Genomic DNA, 15,279 nt, shown 5'->3' with positions numbered 1-15,279 from the left:
TAGAACCACTTATTGGAAGCTTGATTATATAGGCCCATGGTCCCCACACTAGTTGAGATAATACTGCTTGTAGACTTAGTTAATTAGTTTTTATTAATTAATTATAATTCTAAAATTAGACTATGTCTTGTTTATAAATTTTCACTAAGCAAGGGCTTAATTGTGAAGAAAATAAATTTAAGGTTTATTTGTTAATTAAGAGACTTTGTAAGGTCTAATTAATAAATAAAATAAATGACAATTTATTTGATAATTAATTATAATTATTAAAGAAATAGTTTTTACATTTATAGGATTAAAATTATAAAATATGATAGTAGTGAAAGAAAAGATAAATGGTTGAATAAAATAGAAAAAAATTTAACTAGTGAGGCCCACTATTATGGCCGGCCACTTAAGCATTATTTTGCTATTATTCATCTTTTTTTTAATCCATAAAATTTAAATCTTAAACCCTAGTTGAAATACTATAAAAAGAATAAAATGGCTCTCATTGTCATCTATCTATTTGAACCTAGTTTTCATTCTTTCTCAAACAACTAGTAAATGAGAGCTCCTTCCTTTGTATTTTGAAATCCCCTTCTATTGTTCTTCATCAAATTCGATCCTTTAGTGATAGAGTACCATGTCCACTCATATCAAGTCAAATAATCAATCATAGTGTGGAAAATTATAAAAAATCCAACACCTGAAAGAGATCCAGGCTTAGATTTTATTATTACTCTGCGACAGAAAGGAACAAGGGTTAGAGATCTGAGCGAATAGAGACACATTATTCCCCTGGCATCAATGTAAGGTTTTCTAAGCTTTATATGTGTTTATTTTATGGTATTAGTAAATTCATATTTAGGGTGTTAGATTACAGTTAATAATCAAACATACATATTAGTAAATTTAAATCCTGGCAAAATAATTTCTAACAACTGGCCTCAGAGCCATGGTAATGATTTACTTTCATGAAATATGGATTTAAAATTATAATTTTGTTGATTTGGATGTGTTCATGTTAGTTTATGTGTGAATTGATGAATGTTTGTGAATTACAAATTTTTCCATGAAAAATAATTTTATTTTTGTTCTGAAAATATTTTATTTGGATTCCTTGTGAAAAATTAAGCAAGTTTGATTTTTACGGAACTCGATTCTGATTAAAAATGAGAGAGATATGGTGATTTGAAATCTGGATCCATTGTGTGTCGAGGGTGGTGCTCATGCGCACCAAGACCCTCGGAGAAGGTAACCCCCCGCGCGCATAACCTCTGACAAAACGCCTGTCTGAAACTCGGTCACGCCTGGATTCAGACACGGAGCCTCGCCCAGATGCTGCATACGCACGCACACAAACCTTGTAGCTGACCGAGAATTCTCGATCAAGGAGGTTACAACTCTCCCATCCACGCGCGTGTATAGGTTGTGTGCAGCCAAGATGATTTTCACTCAAAAATCAATTTTTTTGGTAAATTTTCCACCAAATTTTGATTTTTTCTATTTCAAAATCACTAAATATCTGTACAAAATATTATTTTTAACATTTAAACTTAAATATTAAATTTTGAAATTAATAATATTTAATTATTTAATAGTTTATTATTAATTTCTCATATTTTGAAGTTTGAATTTAAAATTGGTTATTTTATATTTAAATTATAGTTAGATTTTAAAATTTTGTTAATTTCTTAAATTTAAAAATTATTTAATAATGAGATTAGATATTTTAGTATTGGATTTATTTTAAATTAAAAGATATCATTATCTTTTTAATTTAAAGTATTATATTAAAATTATCTTATATGATAAATTAAATAATAATAAATTTGAAATTAACCTAAATATTTTTATAGATATCCTAACTATCTTCAACTCCTACTTTTAGCAAGAGAGCACACCCAAATCCCTTGCTCGAAAATCTGTAAGGAACACCCAATTGCCCAAGACTATGGTGTCTCAAGACTTGGCCTATCTTCTCTTTCAAATCACTACAGGAGAAAACATTAATTTGGCTTCACTAATCATGGAACAAATTATTTCTTTCCGTAGAGGTAAAAAATGTAGCCACAAGCTTATTTTTCCTATCTTAATCTATAAAGTTCTTTCTTCTCAAAAGAATGTGGCCTATTCAAATGAGACTCTTGAGCCTCCCCTCACTGGAACCATTTTTCAACCTTCAGATTACTTTGATGGAGCTTTTCCTAAGCGTCTAAGATTTCTATTAGTGCACTTCCAACCGTTGCTGCTGTAAGTTCTAGTTTTGCATCGACAGATGTGCAGGAAGTCATCTTGATAAATAATCGCTTGGCTACCATGGAGGAGGTTCAGCAAGAAATGTCCAAATAATTGTCCACATTGATCAAGCTTTATGGGGCATAAGATTTGTATTCTCTTTCCTTTCCTTTAACCTATCTAGTGTTTGTTGTTCGACTTTTTTTTTATTTTTTTCCTTTGGCCCTTCTAGATAAACAAATAGGGGAGTAATAGTTTTAATCTTAGTTTGTATACTCAACTCTGGAATCCTTTTTCCAGGGGGTTGAGGTTGGTGTTTATGTTGAACTTTAGTTTAAAGTTAGCATACTATTTTAGTTTAATGATGTATTTCTCAAGGGTAGTTTAATTGTTTGTTTTTGCCAACTTTGTTTTGCATGTGCATATTAGTTAAAAATATTTTGATTATCTTAAGTACCAACGAGAGAGATTGCAAAGTCATTTTTTTGACAATTTAGGTGTCAAAATATTTTTTATTTAATATGTATTTTTCGTGTGCTATTAAACTATTTAATTCACTTTGATTTTGTATTTTTATCGCTCTCTTCTTTCAAAGGAAAGAATTCTTTTTCAGCTGTCCATTTCTTCTTTTGGAAACTTCTTGTATGAGAAGAAATTCTCTTATGGAAAGTTGGTTTTATTTGGAAACTTTGACCTTGCTCTTTCTCTTTAATGCTTTCGATTGTGTCTTGATAAGATCAGATCAAGCACACTGTTTTTGGCAGGTATGAAGTCCATGTTCATGATCGGGCACCTATTTGGCAAGGTTCCTTTCTGGTCTAATTTGTTACTGCAAAAACCCGATTCTGCTGCTGTAAAACAAGATTTTTTTAGGAAAGTTTGTACAACTGTGTAATTAATTTTGTGACTGTCTTTAGGCTTGCTATGTTCTATAGATAGAACCTAGAGAGCAGCCAATCGATTCACCTCTTCTAGTTTTTTTAGTTTTGCATATTTTTATTTGTGAGGGGAGTGTTCATTTGTAAAAACCTAGAGTGTTCAACTAGGTTTTTGTTTTCTTATTATGATCTCATACTATTCATAGAATAGGTTATAGAGAAGCTTTGAACAAGCGTGGATCTTCGGGAGAAGACTTTTCCAAGTCTCATTTTGGGAGAAAGTGACCATATATCTTCAGGAGAAGATTTATTTAAGCCTTACTTCAGGAGGCAGTAAGCACACATCAATAGCTGAAGGGAGTTTACTACTTGGTGTGTTTCAAAGATCAGATTAGCAAGGTGGATTATAAAGGGTTGCCGCAAATCACTAGAAGGAGTCTAAATTTATTTAAGATAATTGCTTTTCTAATCTTTGATACTTTACTAATTGATTTCATTCTCTGGGCGTGGCCCATTGGACTAGGAATGTTTGAAATAACACTGATACCACATATAGTTCTCTTGTGTCAAGTGATTTATTTTTTGCTGAATTTTTATTTCTAAAACTGGTTTGTTTTCGCAAAACTGTGTTCTGCAGTGACAGAATTACATTCTGCTGCTGCAGATTGTGACAGTTGTATTTTTACTGATATTTTGGTATTTGTAAAAATACAATTTTTCAATAGTAGTGGTGGTCCAAGAAAGAATAATTACTCAAAAATATTTGGTATAAATTTAAGTCTTTGACTTTAAATTTAAGAATCCAAATAAAAATTTAAATTTAAAATACATTGAACATTATTGTACAACTTTCACAAGTTTAATATCCATTTTTCTAATAATGAATCCAAATTGTATGTTAATGTATGAAATATGAGTTTTGTATTCTGTGACCAAATCTACTTGAACTATTCTAAGAACTCTTTGTTATAACTAGACCTAAGTCATCAAAAGACCATAACTACAATAATATATTAATTATGGCATGTGTATCTTGTTCATAGTGGATTTGACAAGATCAATCTCTACAAAGAGAAAATATACCATTATCCACTTGGAAGTAGGATCATCTGTATTCGAAAATATGGATATACATTCAGAGGTGAATATGACTTATCATTAAATTCTTCAAACGACCACTCTAGATATTTACCTTATGCAAAGAAATTTGAAATTTTTGAGAAATTTCATGAATTTCTAGCAATGGTGAAAACCATTAAGGTAAGTGGTTAAAGATCGTGCGAGCTGATAGGGGTAGAGAAATATTGGTTATGAAGTTTAAAGATCATTAAATTGAACTTCGAATTGTATCCAAACTTACCTCCTAAGAAATTTGGATTGCATATTGATGAAAGTGAAAGGTTTATGATTAGTTACTAGCAGTTGCCTAAGTCCTTCCAGGGAAATACTCTAGAGATAGGAAACACTTCAGAATGATGGAATTGTTATATACTTAGTACACACCATTACTAGATTCATGGATGTCCTGATCATGAACTTAAGAAAAGCTAGAACTATTAACTTAAGTTTGTATTTTTGATAGCTATTCTAATGTGATTAGGAGTGGACTATCATGTGGTCATTAAGATAAGAAAGTATTTGTTTCAACAAATAAGAATATGACTAAATTTGAAAGCAAAGTAGCAAAGTAGAGGAGATATTTTCAATTCCAAAGTGTTCTATCATCTTATCCTATATAAGATGGTCCCACTTCCTCTATTGTATTGACACAATCGATGAGGACATACTATTAATGTTCTTACACAAAAAGTCATGGTACGTCATCGTAGTGGGAGAGTTTTAAAGAACCCACCCTGTTATGACTTGGAAGACACTTGTGATAGAAATCCATTGTCAGTTTAAACAAGTAATGGATAGTCAAAATATGGAACTAAGAAGCAAAGTCAAGAGAACTGTGGTTAAAACCATTCACATGGAGTAACCAAAAAGTTTTCTATTACAATGGACTTAACAAAACTTCTTGAGCCTAGTATCATAGGTTTGAGATTATTTAAACATATGGCTTATGGTATACCTGGTAATTTATTTACTCAAGTGCAAGCAACTTACTTTAGCAAGATGTTGAATAATTTTTTTTAATGGCTAACACTATAGGAAGTCTTTTGACTCGTAGACATAGAATTTATTTATCTAAGGAACAGTTTTAACCATTCCAGAAAAGATAAAGGCCATGGAAAGAATTCTTTAAAAATCAACAGTAAGATGTCTCATGTATGCTCTGGTATATGCATTAGACCAGACACTTGCTGTTGAGTGGAAGTTATGAGTAAGTATTAGTTTAATCTAGGAAAAGGAACATTATCTTAAGATCAAAAGAGGAACTATATGTTAGTCGATAATGGTAGAATTTTAATACTCTTAAACTACACCAAATCAATTTTCTAGACTTGTGTTAATGCTAGAAAGTCTAATTATGAGATGGTGATTACTCTAGGGGTGGAGCAGTGATTTTTAGAGAAGTGTAGAAACCTATCTGAAGTCTCTATCTCTACCAGTGAGATTGAATGTTAAAGTGGCCAGGAAGAAAGTTCTATACAGTTTTTGGCGTTATTCCAGTCATGGATTAACTACTAGTGTTGCTTCCTAACTAACACAGAAATAGTTGCCAAACAGTAAAGAATCCAGTATCCTAATATGAGTAAACATATAAAGAGGAATTTCACAATATCAAGGATTTTGTGACTAAGAAAATGTAATGGTGGAGAAGTTTGTAGTAAATACAACCTATCAGATCCTATTACAAAGATAATACTACATACTACACTTGATGTGGACATCAAGGTGTTGAGATGATTTGAAATGCACTTTTAGTTTTATATTAGTGCAAGTGGGAGTTTGTTAGGATTTTATGCCCTAAATAAAACCTATTTTAATATAATTAGATTTACTAATTAATAAAAGATCATAAATTATTTTATGTTGTATGGTTCACATGATTTATTTCATAATTATAAGTTTAATGTATAAATTCTATTAAGCCTAGAACATATAGTTATGCATGATTATAGTGTTGTCAACACAGTAGAATATAATCATGATTATATGTACAAAAGTTTTGTCCCATAATTTGTCGGTCCACTAGATTTATTCTAACATGATAATCAGTGATAAAGTACACTTACATCTTGGATAAGTGTTATGTCCTTTCTAGGGTATTGGCATAGTATGCTAGTATCGAATGTATAGAGTATGCATCAGACTAGACCAATATTGACATTAGATAAGATATCATAAACTTATCGTAATATCTATCTAAGTCAATATCACCTAGTTGATCTAAGTGTATAGATCTTAATCCTGATATAGTTAGGTTCGATCTCAACTATATTATTTATGTTCTTAGAGTTGTTCATTAAAGTTGGCCAATAGATCGGTCCCATACTTACATCTTGGGACCATGGTAGTGCAATTGAGTGAGAGCGCTAATCATAGATATAGAATTTATAGCTTCTATAAGTATTTAGAAGTGAAATGATGATTTTCTTAAAACTTGGCTTAATAAAGATAAATGATAAAGATCTCATTTCAGTAATTATATTAGTTTACTGAAATATCATTTATAGGTAGCTAAGTGTTTTAAGGATAAAACGGTAAATTTGTCCCTGCTCGATGTAGATCATCTTCAGAGGATCTTTGACTATTTAGATTATAACAATGGATAATTAATAGCGTATTATATCTTGGAACATATAGAGCGTTCTATATAATTAAGAGTGCAATTCCAAATCTATAGTGGAATCAGGAGAAATTAATAAGTTAGAGAATTTACTTAGTAAATTTTAGAACTACTTATTGGAAGCTTGATTATATAGACCCACGGTCCCCAGACTAGTTGAGATAACACTGCTTGTAGACTCAATTAATTAGTTTTTATTAATCAATTATAATTCTAAAATTAGATTATGTCTTATTTATGAATTTTTACTAAGCAATGACTTAATTGTGAAGAAAAGAGATTTTAGGATTTATTTGTTAATTAAGAGACTTTGTAAGGTATAATTAATAAATAAGATAAAAGATAATTTTATTTGATATTTAATTATAATTATTAAATAAATATTTTTGATATTTATAGGATTGAAATTAGAAAATATGGCATTAGTGAAAGAAAAGATAAATAGTAAATAAAATGGCAAAACTGTAACTAGTGAGGCCCAGTGCTATGGCTGGCCACTTAAGTATTAATTTGCTATTATTTTATCTTTCTTTATTTATGGTTGAGATGCAAAATGGCCCTAAATTTGGTAACTAAGTTAGTAAATGTCCACTTTTTAAAAAAATTAAGAAAATAGCCAAATCTAATAAATTAACTAATAAAAATTATAAAAATAGATTTATCACATATTTTTTTAAAAAATATATATAATAACAAAATTAAATTACATAATTTTTTTTAGTATTGCATATTATTATATTGTAACAAAAATAAATAAATATATTAGATCATTTAAATATATACACCTGTATTAGATATATCGTAGTACAGAAAATTAATATACCGTAGTAATAAAATTATATACCATAAAGAAATTATAACAATACTAAATTAATACTCAAAAAATATATATATCATGCTAACAAAATTATATATATCACCATTAAAATATGAATACATACCAAAAAATTTATATACAATAAAATAGAAACTAAATATCATATTAAATATAAATAATATATTATAGACAACAAAAATCATATACCATACAATAAAACGTATATACCTACAATAAAAAATAAAACAAAATAATATAATATTATTAAAAAAAATTGTATATATCATATTAACAAAATTATGTATCACCTTTATGTATACTAAAATAAAAACTAAACATGCATTATCTAAAATAAAATGATATACTATACAATAAAACTTATATACTATATAGCATAAAATATATACCTTACAATAAAAATATATATAATAATAACAACAAATAAAAATAAAAATATATAGGATGCTAATAAAATTATATATCATGTCAACAAAAGTACAATAGAAAATAAAACTTAAATATTATTTAAAAAAAATTATATACCGTATAACAAAAAATACATATACCATACACCAAAATATATATACAAAAATAATAATAATAAAAATATAGATTACTAATACATATATATATATATGTATGTATACTATGCTAACCAAATTATATACCACAATTAAAATATATATACCATGACCATTGTATATAATAAAATAAAAACTAATAAAATATTATTTAAAATAAATAATCATACAATCAAAAAATATAAAAATAATAATTAAATATATGTAGCATAGCAATAAAATTATATACATACATTAAAATATTTTTATTATGCTAATAAAATTATATACCACTATTATACATATCATAATAAAAATTAAATATCATCTAAGAATAATAATATACCATACAACAAAATAGAAATATACCGTACAACAAAATCTATATACCAACAACCCAAAACAACTCATAAAAAATTAAAAAAATTGACATAACTTTAAAATAAAAAAGATTTTAACAAAACTAATATAGATATACCATAATGTTTAAATAATTTGCTTGTAATTCTTAAAAAAAAAAAAAAAAAAATTGAAATAAGGACATTTACTAACATAGTCTTATGATTTAGGGCCATTTACTATATTTTTTTGAAAAGATGACATAAACTAACATACTCCTATGATTTGGGGCCATTTACTTTTAATCCAAACCCTAGTTGAAATACTATAAAAGGAATAAGATAATTCTTATTCTCATCCATTTATCTGAATCTAGTTTTTATTATTTGTCAGACAACTAATAAATGAGAGCTCCTCCCTTTGTATTTCGAAATCCCCTTCTATTGTTCTTCATCAAATTCAAGCTTTTATTGATAGAGTACAATGCCCACTCATATCAAGTCAAGTACTCACTCAATCATAGTGTGAAGGATTGTGAAGAATCCAACACCTGAATGAGATCTAGACTCAAATCTTATTATTACTCTACGACAGAAAGAAACAATGTTAGAAATCTAATATTATCTGCTTTAGATCTAAACCCTCACGGTTTTATTTTTGAACACTTTCCCAAAAAGCTTCTGTCCCTATGTATTCATGATCTTTTCTATTTCTAACCACGTAGGACTTTAGTGACATTATACGTATATTGTATAAGTGTACTCATTTGATCTTGCCCCAATTATACACAATTCTTGATCAATATTAAAGTTTTATACTCAATCTTTAATTTGCATTCACTTCATAATACACCAAATGCATTTTCATGTTTTCCTATACATATCTTATATTATCCACTACATAAGAGCTTGGTTCAACATATTCTGAACAATAACTTTGGCTAGACATTGTTGAAACATAAAAAGTTTCTCAACAAAAGAAGAATAAAAAAACCCCAAGCACAGAACTGTGACCTAGAAGAAGTGTAAAGTAAAATCAAGATTAACAAGATTAGTTATGAACAACTCAACAGATATAAGATCCTACATTTTCCATATCACCAAAAACAAAACTTGTTGCATCCCTAAACACCAGGATCAGCATTTTCTCAAGGTTCAATTTTGAGTGCTTTCCAATTCAGCTTCACAGGTATCTTCTGGTTTAGTATAGCTTAAACAAGCCTCGATAGCCTCAACATTGGCCCCGGAGAAATCCACGAGTGTTTTGAACACATTGGGGAGACTTGTTTTCAGATTGTTTAAAGTCATGGCTTTGGTTGCCTGCACAGAATTTTGATATTGAGTCTTTTCAATTTCCAATTGTTTCTGTAAGGCTGCTATTTTGGCATCCTTTAGTGTCAAAGGATGTTTGGGGCTCAAATCGGAAAGCATGTCTTCGCCCTCGAAGCTACCCTGAAGTTTGCTCAATAACTCATCCCGCGAGTCCATTTCCTTCTGAACTCTTCGGTCTATTTTTTCATATTTTCTTTGCAAATTGTGCTCCTCTACTTGTTGGACGACTATCGAGTGGATAGCTGAGCAAAGACCCTTAATGGCCTCCGAGGCTGCCTGAAAAAATGACAAGGCAACAACGGCGATGAAATCTCAAATAAAAACACCAAAGGAGACTAAACAAATTATCAAAATTAAAACTTAAAAGCTTCAAGAGAGACCATATTAGCAATATACTTGTGTGGGAGCAATGATCATCAAAAGTACTGATCTTAGCAACTATGTCAGATAAAATCAAATTTTTACAGTTTCAACATTGAGAAAAATATATTAGTTCCAAACATAAAAATCTTGTGTGTACGCAACAAGTGAAGGTATTTATCGAAATAGTTTCTCTTCTATTGATAACTATTTATTAATTTAGCAGAAGTGATAGTGTTACTCATTTTGTAACTTCAACTGCTAAGGCATTAGATTATGTTTTTGTAGGATAATATAAGCTTTCGAGAAACTCAGTAGTGAAACGATAAGTACCTTATCAGGCAATTTGTCTAGTGCGAGCTGCCATTGATCACATAAGCTTTGAACTGCAGACAAGTGAAGACTCCTTCGATCCTCATCTACGAGATTATCAACAAGTTTGATCCACCTAAAGAGAGTTCTCACATACTCTCGTTGAGAGTTTACAACTCTGCAAAAGCTGTTATACCAACAACTGACCTCAGTTTCAAGCTGAACTGCAGCTTGGCGATGGTTAGCAGTACTTGGATCCATTTTTTGATTGTCCCCTAAATGCATCAATAGCTGTGATTTACGGTACTGAGCTTCGTGACTCTCGTACATTGTTCTCCACATCTGCAACAACCTACAAAATGATTTATTCAACTATGTGAGGACACAAGGTAGATTGAGTTTCAAGACAGAGACTTTGTGCATGATTTTCCATGCAATTTCGAGCCTATTGCTCCACTAGTTTTAGTATGAAATTATAAATATTATGCTGAGCCAAAAACACTGAACCTTTCTTATAAATTATCAGGAGGATTAAAAGACTGAAATGGAGGGAAATACTTTTCTTTCTCGATAAGAACTTTACACTGCGGTTTTTGTTAAAAATAGCTTCACAAATCACATTGCAAACACCACTTTAAGGGTTCAAATAAGACCACACAAAATAGATATTGTAATTTTCATAAAGTTTACCCGGAAGTTATTGCAATCAACTGAGGATACAAATTCTCGTCAATGAGTTGCAATATAGAAGAACAAGCCGTTCTTATTATCTCTTGGAGTTGCGAGACAATAGCCTCCAGACTCCCAACGCTCTGTCGAGTTTTATCTGTCTTTTCCCAATCATGGTTTTCTGCCTCTTGTTTTTGTAGTAATAAGGATTTCTTTTCAAGCTCTAATTTTGTTTTCACTTCCTCCTACACATGTATAATAAAATGATTATATCCATGAGAAACAACTTCTGGAAAAAGAAGACTCTAAAAAGAAGAGAGTGGTCATCAAAAGCAAACTTTTTAATGCATATAAACAATTCAATTGAAATGTATAAACATCAACGCAAGAGAATATAAACTGTAAATATATATATATATATATATTTACTTAACCAAGTTTTGATTTAGAAGCTTACCAAATATTAAAACACTACAAGAGACTTCTTACATATGCCTATGGGGACTAAAATAGGATAATCATTAAGCTGTATTTTCATTAGTAAACATACATTAAAGCCAGAATATTGAAAACTACATACATACATTGATATAAGAACAAATAACTTATAAAGTTTCAAAAGATAGGGAAAGTATTTGTCCTTATTAAATACATACATATTTCATTCAACTTACAATGAGGTAACACTTCGTGACCATGACAAATTCGATTCTCCACAATTACATAGAGATTGAAACTCAAAATGTTTTTATTGTTTTGTGAAATATCATAGGGTCATATGCATATTTTAGTTGCCAATATTTCTAGCCCAGGATTGGCAATCTAGGGTTGATGAACACGGGTTATATAATCGTGATCAGTATCATATAACAGTTAGCTTTTTAATTAAAAAATGCATGTTTTCATGGACTCTATACCTTCACCGCCTTGTAAAGTTTTTGTTCCTCGTCGCATAACTTTTTAAGTGTAACACAATGAGCTCCAGGCCTGCATGGTTCACTAGAATCAACAGAATCTTCGGTAAGTGACCTTGATGACCGACTCCATGACAATCCACTAAAGACCTTTGCAGGATTGGTACCTTTCCCTGTAAAGAACCAGTAGTTAGTAATGCAAACAAAAGAAAGTTACTCTATATTGTTGCTTCAGCATATAAAGAAATTTGAATATACAAGATTGATAAAGAAGCCAATTTTGAAACCAATAGCTATCTAGAAAATACAGACATAGGCTATAACAAAAGCAAAGAGCATAATCTAATTATCAAGTGTTCTAGCATATAAGAATAGAACAAAAATTTCAATGAGATTGATAAAAGGATGTTGAATTTACTCTTGTTCTCTCTGAAACTGTGGGGAAGAAACATATCACTTCCATTTATGTCCATAAGAACAGTGATTTCTTTTACACCAGCTGATGCTTTCAAGAAATAGTCATCCAATTCCTTAGCTAAAGCCTCCAATGACTTCTTGCCCCTAAAAAATACTGCAGTGCCATCTGCATTGTCTTTATCACACCAGCTCGTTGTAGATGAATTATCATCGACAGACCCTGCGTTTTGTAGCTTATTAGAAAGTGTTTCAGTAGCAACAACATCTGTAGTAGAAGCTTTCTCTTCTGACTCTTCTTCCTCGAAATCTGTCTTAGTCTCTGCCCAGTTCTCCTCATCCACTGGCTCCATCATTCCTTCGTTTTCCCAATAACATGGTGTAGTAGAGCGAAAAGGGTCCCATTCCAACGACGAGCTTATAATTGGAGGAAATTGTAGGCCATCATACTCACTCTTTTTAATTTCCTCTTCATCAGTCTCTTCCAATGGCGGGGGTGGGGGTGGTGGCGGAGGTGGTGAGGGTGGCAATACAAGGCGTTCGGTGGTACCTTCAGTTGTACTATTTTCAAACTCTAATAATTCGGATTCAGTGAATTGTCTCAGGGTTACACCAGTATTCTTCAATGCTTTCAAATAAGCTAATTGGGCATCTGCAAATTCTCCTCTAAACCCCACTAACTGTTTCATTAACCTCTTTCTCTGCTTGCAAATCTGAACCCTCTCATCCTTGTCAAATCTAGAGGCAGCACAGCCCATTTTGGCTTAAACCTATTTTGATTACCACTATCCAAGTAAGGTCAATACCAACACCAAACTCTTACTCAAATAACAATGAATATTAAGCATAAATGACTATCATCATATCAGGAGAAAACAGTGCTAAAAGCAATCTTCTTAAATGTAGTCTTTCATCTTCAATTCTTTGATCAAAAACCAAAATGTCCCCAAAAAACTACTGCCTTAAGATTTCAACTCCCACTAACTCAACTTTTGATGATCTCCTATTGTTACTTAAGGACTTCAAAGAAAACAAATAAATCCAGTATATTAAGAAGAAACATACCAATGATGCTGAAGAAGTTCCAAATGAAATGGGTCTTTTCCTCCAAAAGGGATAATCAAACCCAGACCTTACCCTCCAAATCATGCATGAGAGAAGAGCTCACAGTCTAAAATCTGAGGCAGGCTCCAAAGTGAAGATCAACAAAGAACACAGTTTTCAGAATCTCTAAAGCCCACAAACAAAGCTCAAAGATAGCATTTTTAAATTTCAAACCAAAAGCTCAAAGTCAACATCAGGTCACTAAGAGGATTCTATGAAGTTTTTAGCTTTAGGATAACAAAAAGACAAAGAAAGCAGTGGTCCTAAATTAGAAACTGTCAGAGAACAGGTAAGAACTGGTAGTACTACATTAAAGATGAGATTTTTCCTTTTTGTTTCAAAGCTCAAATCTTTAAGAGAAGAAAACCCCACAAAACCCTGTTTTTATCTCAATCTTTTAAACCCTTTTACATATTTTTTATAAAAGAAAATAATGAACACCAAAAACCCAGAAAAAAGGTACTTAAAAAAAGCTCAAGCTCAAGACTCGAGACCCAATAGGGAAAGAAGCATCCAAAGACTAAAGTAGTACATTTTAACACATACCCATTACATTACATTACATTATTTATATAGTCATATGACAGAGAAAGAATCCTCTTACTGTATTTTACAACCTTTGTTAAGGAAAAATAAATAAAATAAAAAAGACCAACATTATCACATTATTACTTACTTTATTGGCTGTTGGATTGGAACATTATATATTTTATATTACTTCTTAACTAAGAAACTTAAAGCATGTTTTGCTTAAGCTAGTACACCATTAAAGAGTCAATATATGCTGAGATGAGGAGGGGTACTGGCTGGCGCATTTTATCATGACCAATAAGGCGCATTTTAGCAATTTAAAAAGAATACAAAATAAAATAGAAAAGCTGCAAAGAAATAAAACTAGTTTGCTGTGTTGTACCTTTCTTTCCACTTTCTTCTTTTTCTTTGCCTTTCTATATAATAAAAAAACTCTTTTTTATGACTAATAAATAATGAAGAGACTTAGGCTATGTAATAGTGGTGGCACACATACATGCAAGCACCACATAACAGCTTTGTATTTAGTATATTTTCTTGTATCTTTTTACATCTGTGATCTGTAGCCTTTGGTCAGTCACTCATTAGAGGACAGATAATAATACTCGTAATAATTAGGGTGTATTCATGCTGAGTTGAAATTGTTACACACTACACTCCTAATAAATAAAAGTAAGAAAAGTCCCTTTATGAAAAGCAATAAATGTTTGATTGAGTCTATGTTAGCCCTCATAAATAATTCTACATTAAATGTATCTTTCTCAATTTTAGCATGAGTTCATTCAGCATAATCTATAAGTTGTTATAGAGTAAGCCCGTAGACTTATGAAAGATACATAACTTTTAGAAAAATTTAGGACCAAAATTTAAAATAATTACAAAAATATTTCAATACGAAATTTTTTTCATTTTTATACTTTAAATTTTTTTATTTATAAAAATACCGCTTAAATAAAATAATAAATCATTTTTCCAGTTATTTTATAATTTATTTATAGTTGTCATATGGTTGTTTTTTGATTATTTTTAATTATTTTATAATTTATAGTTGATTTATAATTATTGTGAAGTTGATTTTTTGTTTTTAGTTATTT

The 15,279-nt window shown here is 30.3% G+C and overlaps 1 protein-coding gene across 4 annotated transcripts; it reads right to left on the bottom strand.

Annotated features, from left to right (window-relative positions):
• Positions 1–9,344: 9,344 nt before the first annotated feature.
• On the bottom strand, positions 9,345–14,715 carry LOC115697409 (protein ALTERED PHOSPHATE STARVATION RESPONSE 1). Of its 4 annotated transcripts, none has more exons than XM_061119002.1 (7): positions 14,568–14,715; positions 13,616–13,728; positions 12,555–13,320; positions 12,140–12,309; positions 11,244–11,467; positions 10,575–10,905; positions 9,345–10,157 (listed from the first exon to the last, which is right to left on the bottom strand). In XM_061119002.1, the coding sequence occupies exons 3-7, from the start codon at positions 13,306–13,308 to the stop codon at positions 9,705–9,707; spliced, it is 1,932 nt and encodes a 643-aa protein (XP_060974985.1). In that variant the 5' UTR covers positions 13,309–13,320; positions 13,616–13,728; positions 14,568–14,715; the 3' UTR covers positions 9,345–9,704. The 4 variants fall into 4 exon arrangements, with proteins under 4 accessions (XP_060974985.1, XP_060974986.1, XP_030480260.1 ...); XM_061119003.1 differs by lacking the exon at positions 14,568–14,715 and adding an exon at positions 14,331–14,467 and having other exon boundaries at positions 12,555–13,335; XM_030624400.2 differs by lacking the exon at positions 14,568–14,715 and adding an exon at positions 14,331–14,467.
• Positions 14,716–15,279: the final 564 nt, after the last annotated feature.

Source organism: Cannabis sativa, chromosome 7 (assembly GCF_029168945.1).
Source record: "Cannabis sativa cultivar Pink pepper isolate KNU-18-1 chromosome 7, ASM2916894v1, whole genome shotgun sequence".
Taxonomy (NCBI): Eukaryota; Viridiplantae; Streptophyta; class Magnoliopsida; order Rosales; family Cannabaceae; genus Cannabis; species Cannabis sativa.
The sequence above is the reverse complement of the archived record's forward strand: the minus strand, read 5'-3'. Positions and strand labels throughout refer to the sequence as shown.

What these genes read in the sequence shown, in the direction of transcription:
- LOC115697409 (XM_061119002.1), bottom strand. Translation starts at nt 13,308, where the DNA reads ATGGGCTGTGCTGCCTCTAGATTTGACAAGGATGAGAGGGTTCAGATT. An exon ending in CAGTTTCAGAGAGAACAAGA is followed by an intron (nt 12,310 to 12,554) that starts GTAAATTCAACA and finishes GGTTCTTTACAG; the next exon opens with GGAAAGGTACCAATCCTGCA. An exon ending in AACTTTACAAGGCGGTGAAG is followed by an intron (nt 11,468 to 12,139) that starts GTATAGAGTCCA and finishes ATACATGTGTAG; the next exon opens with GAGGAAGTGAAAACAAAATT.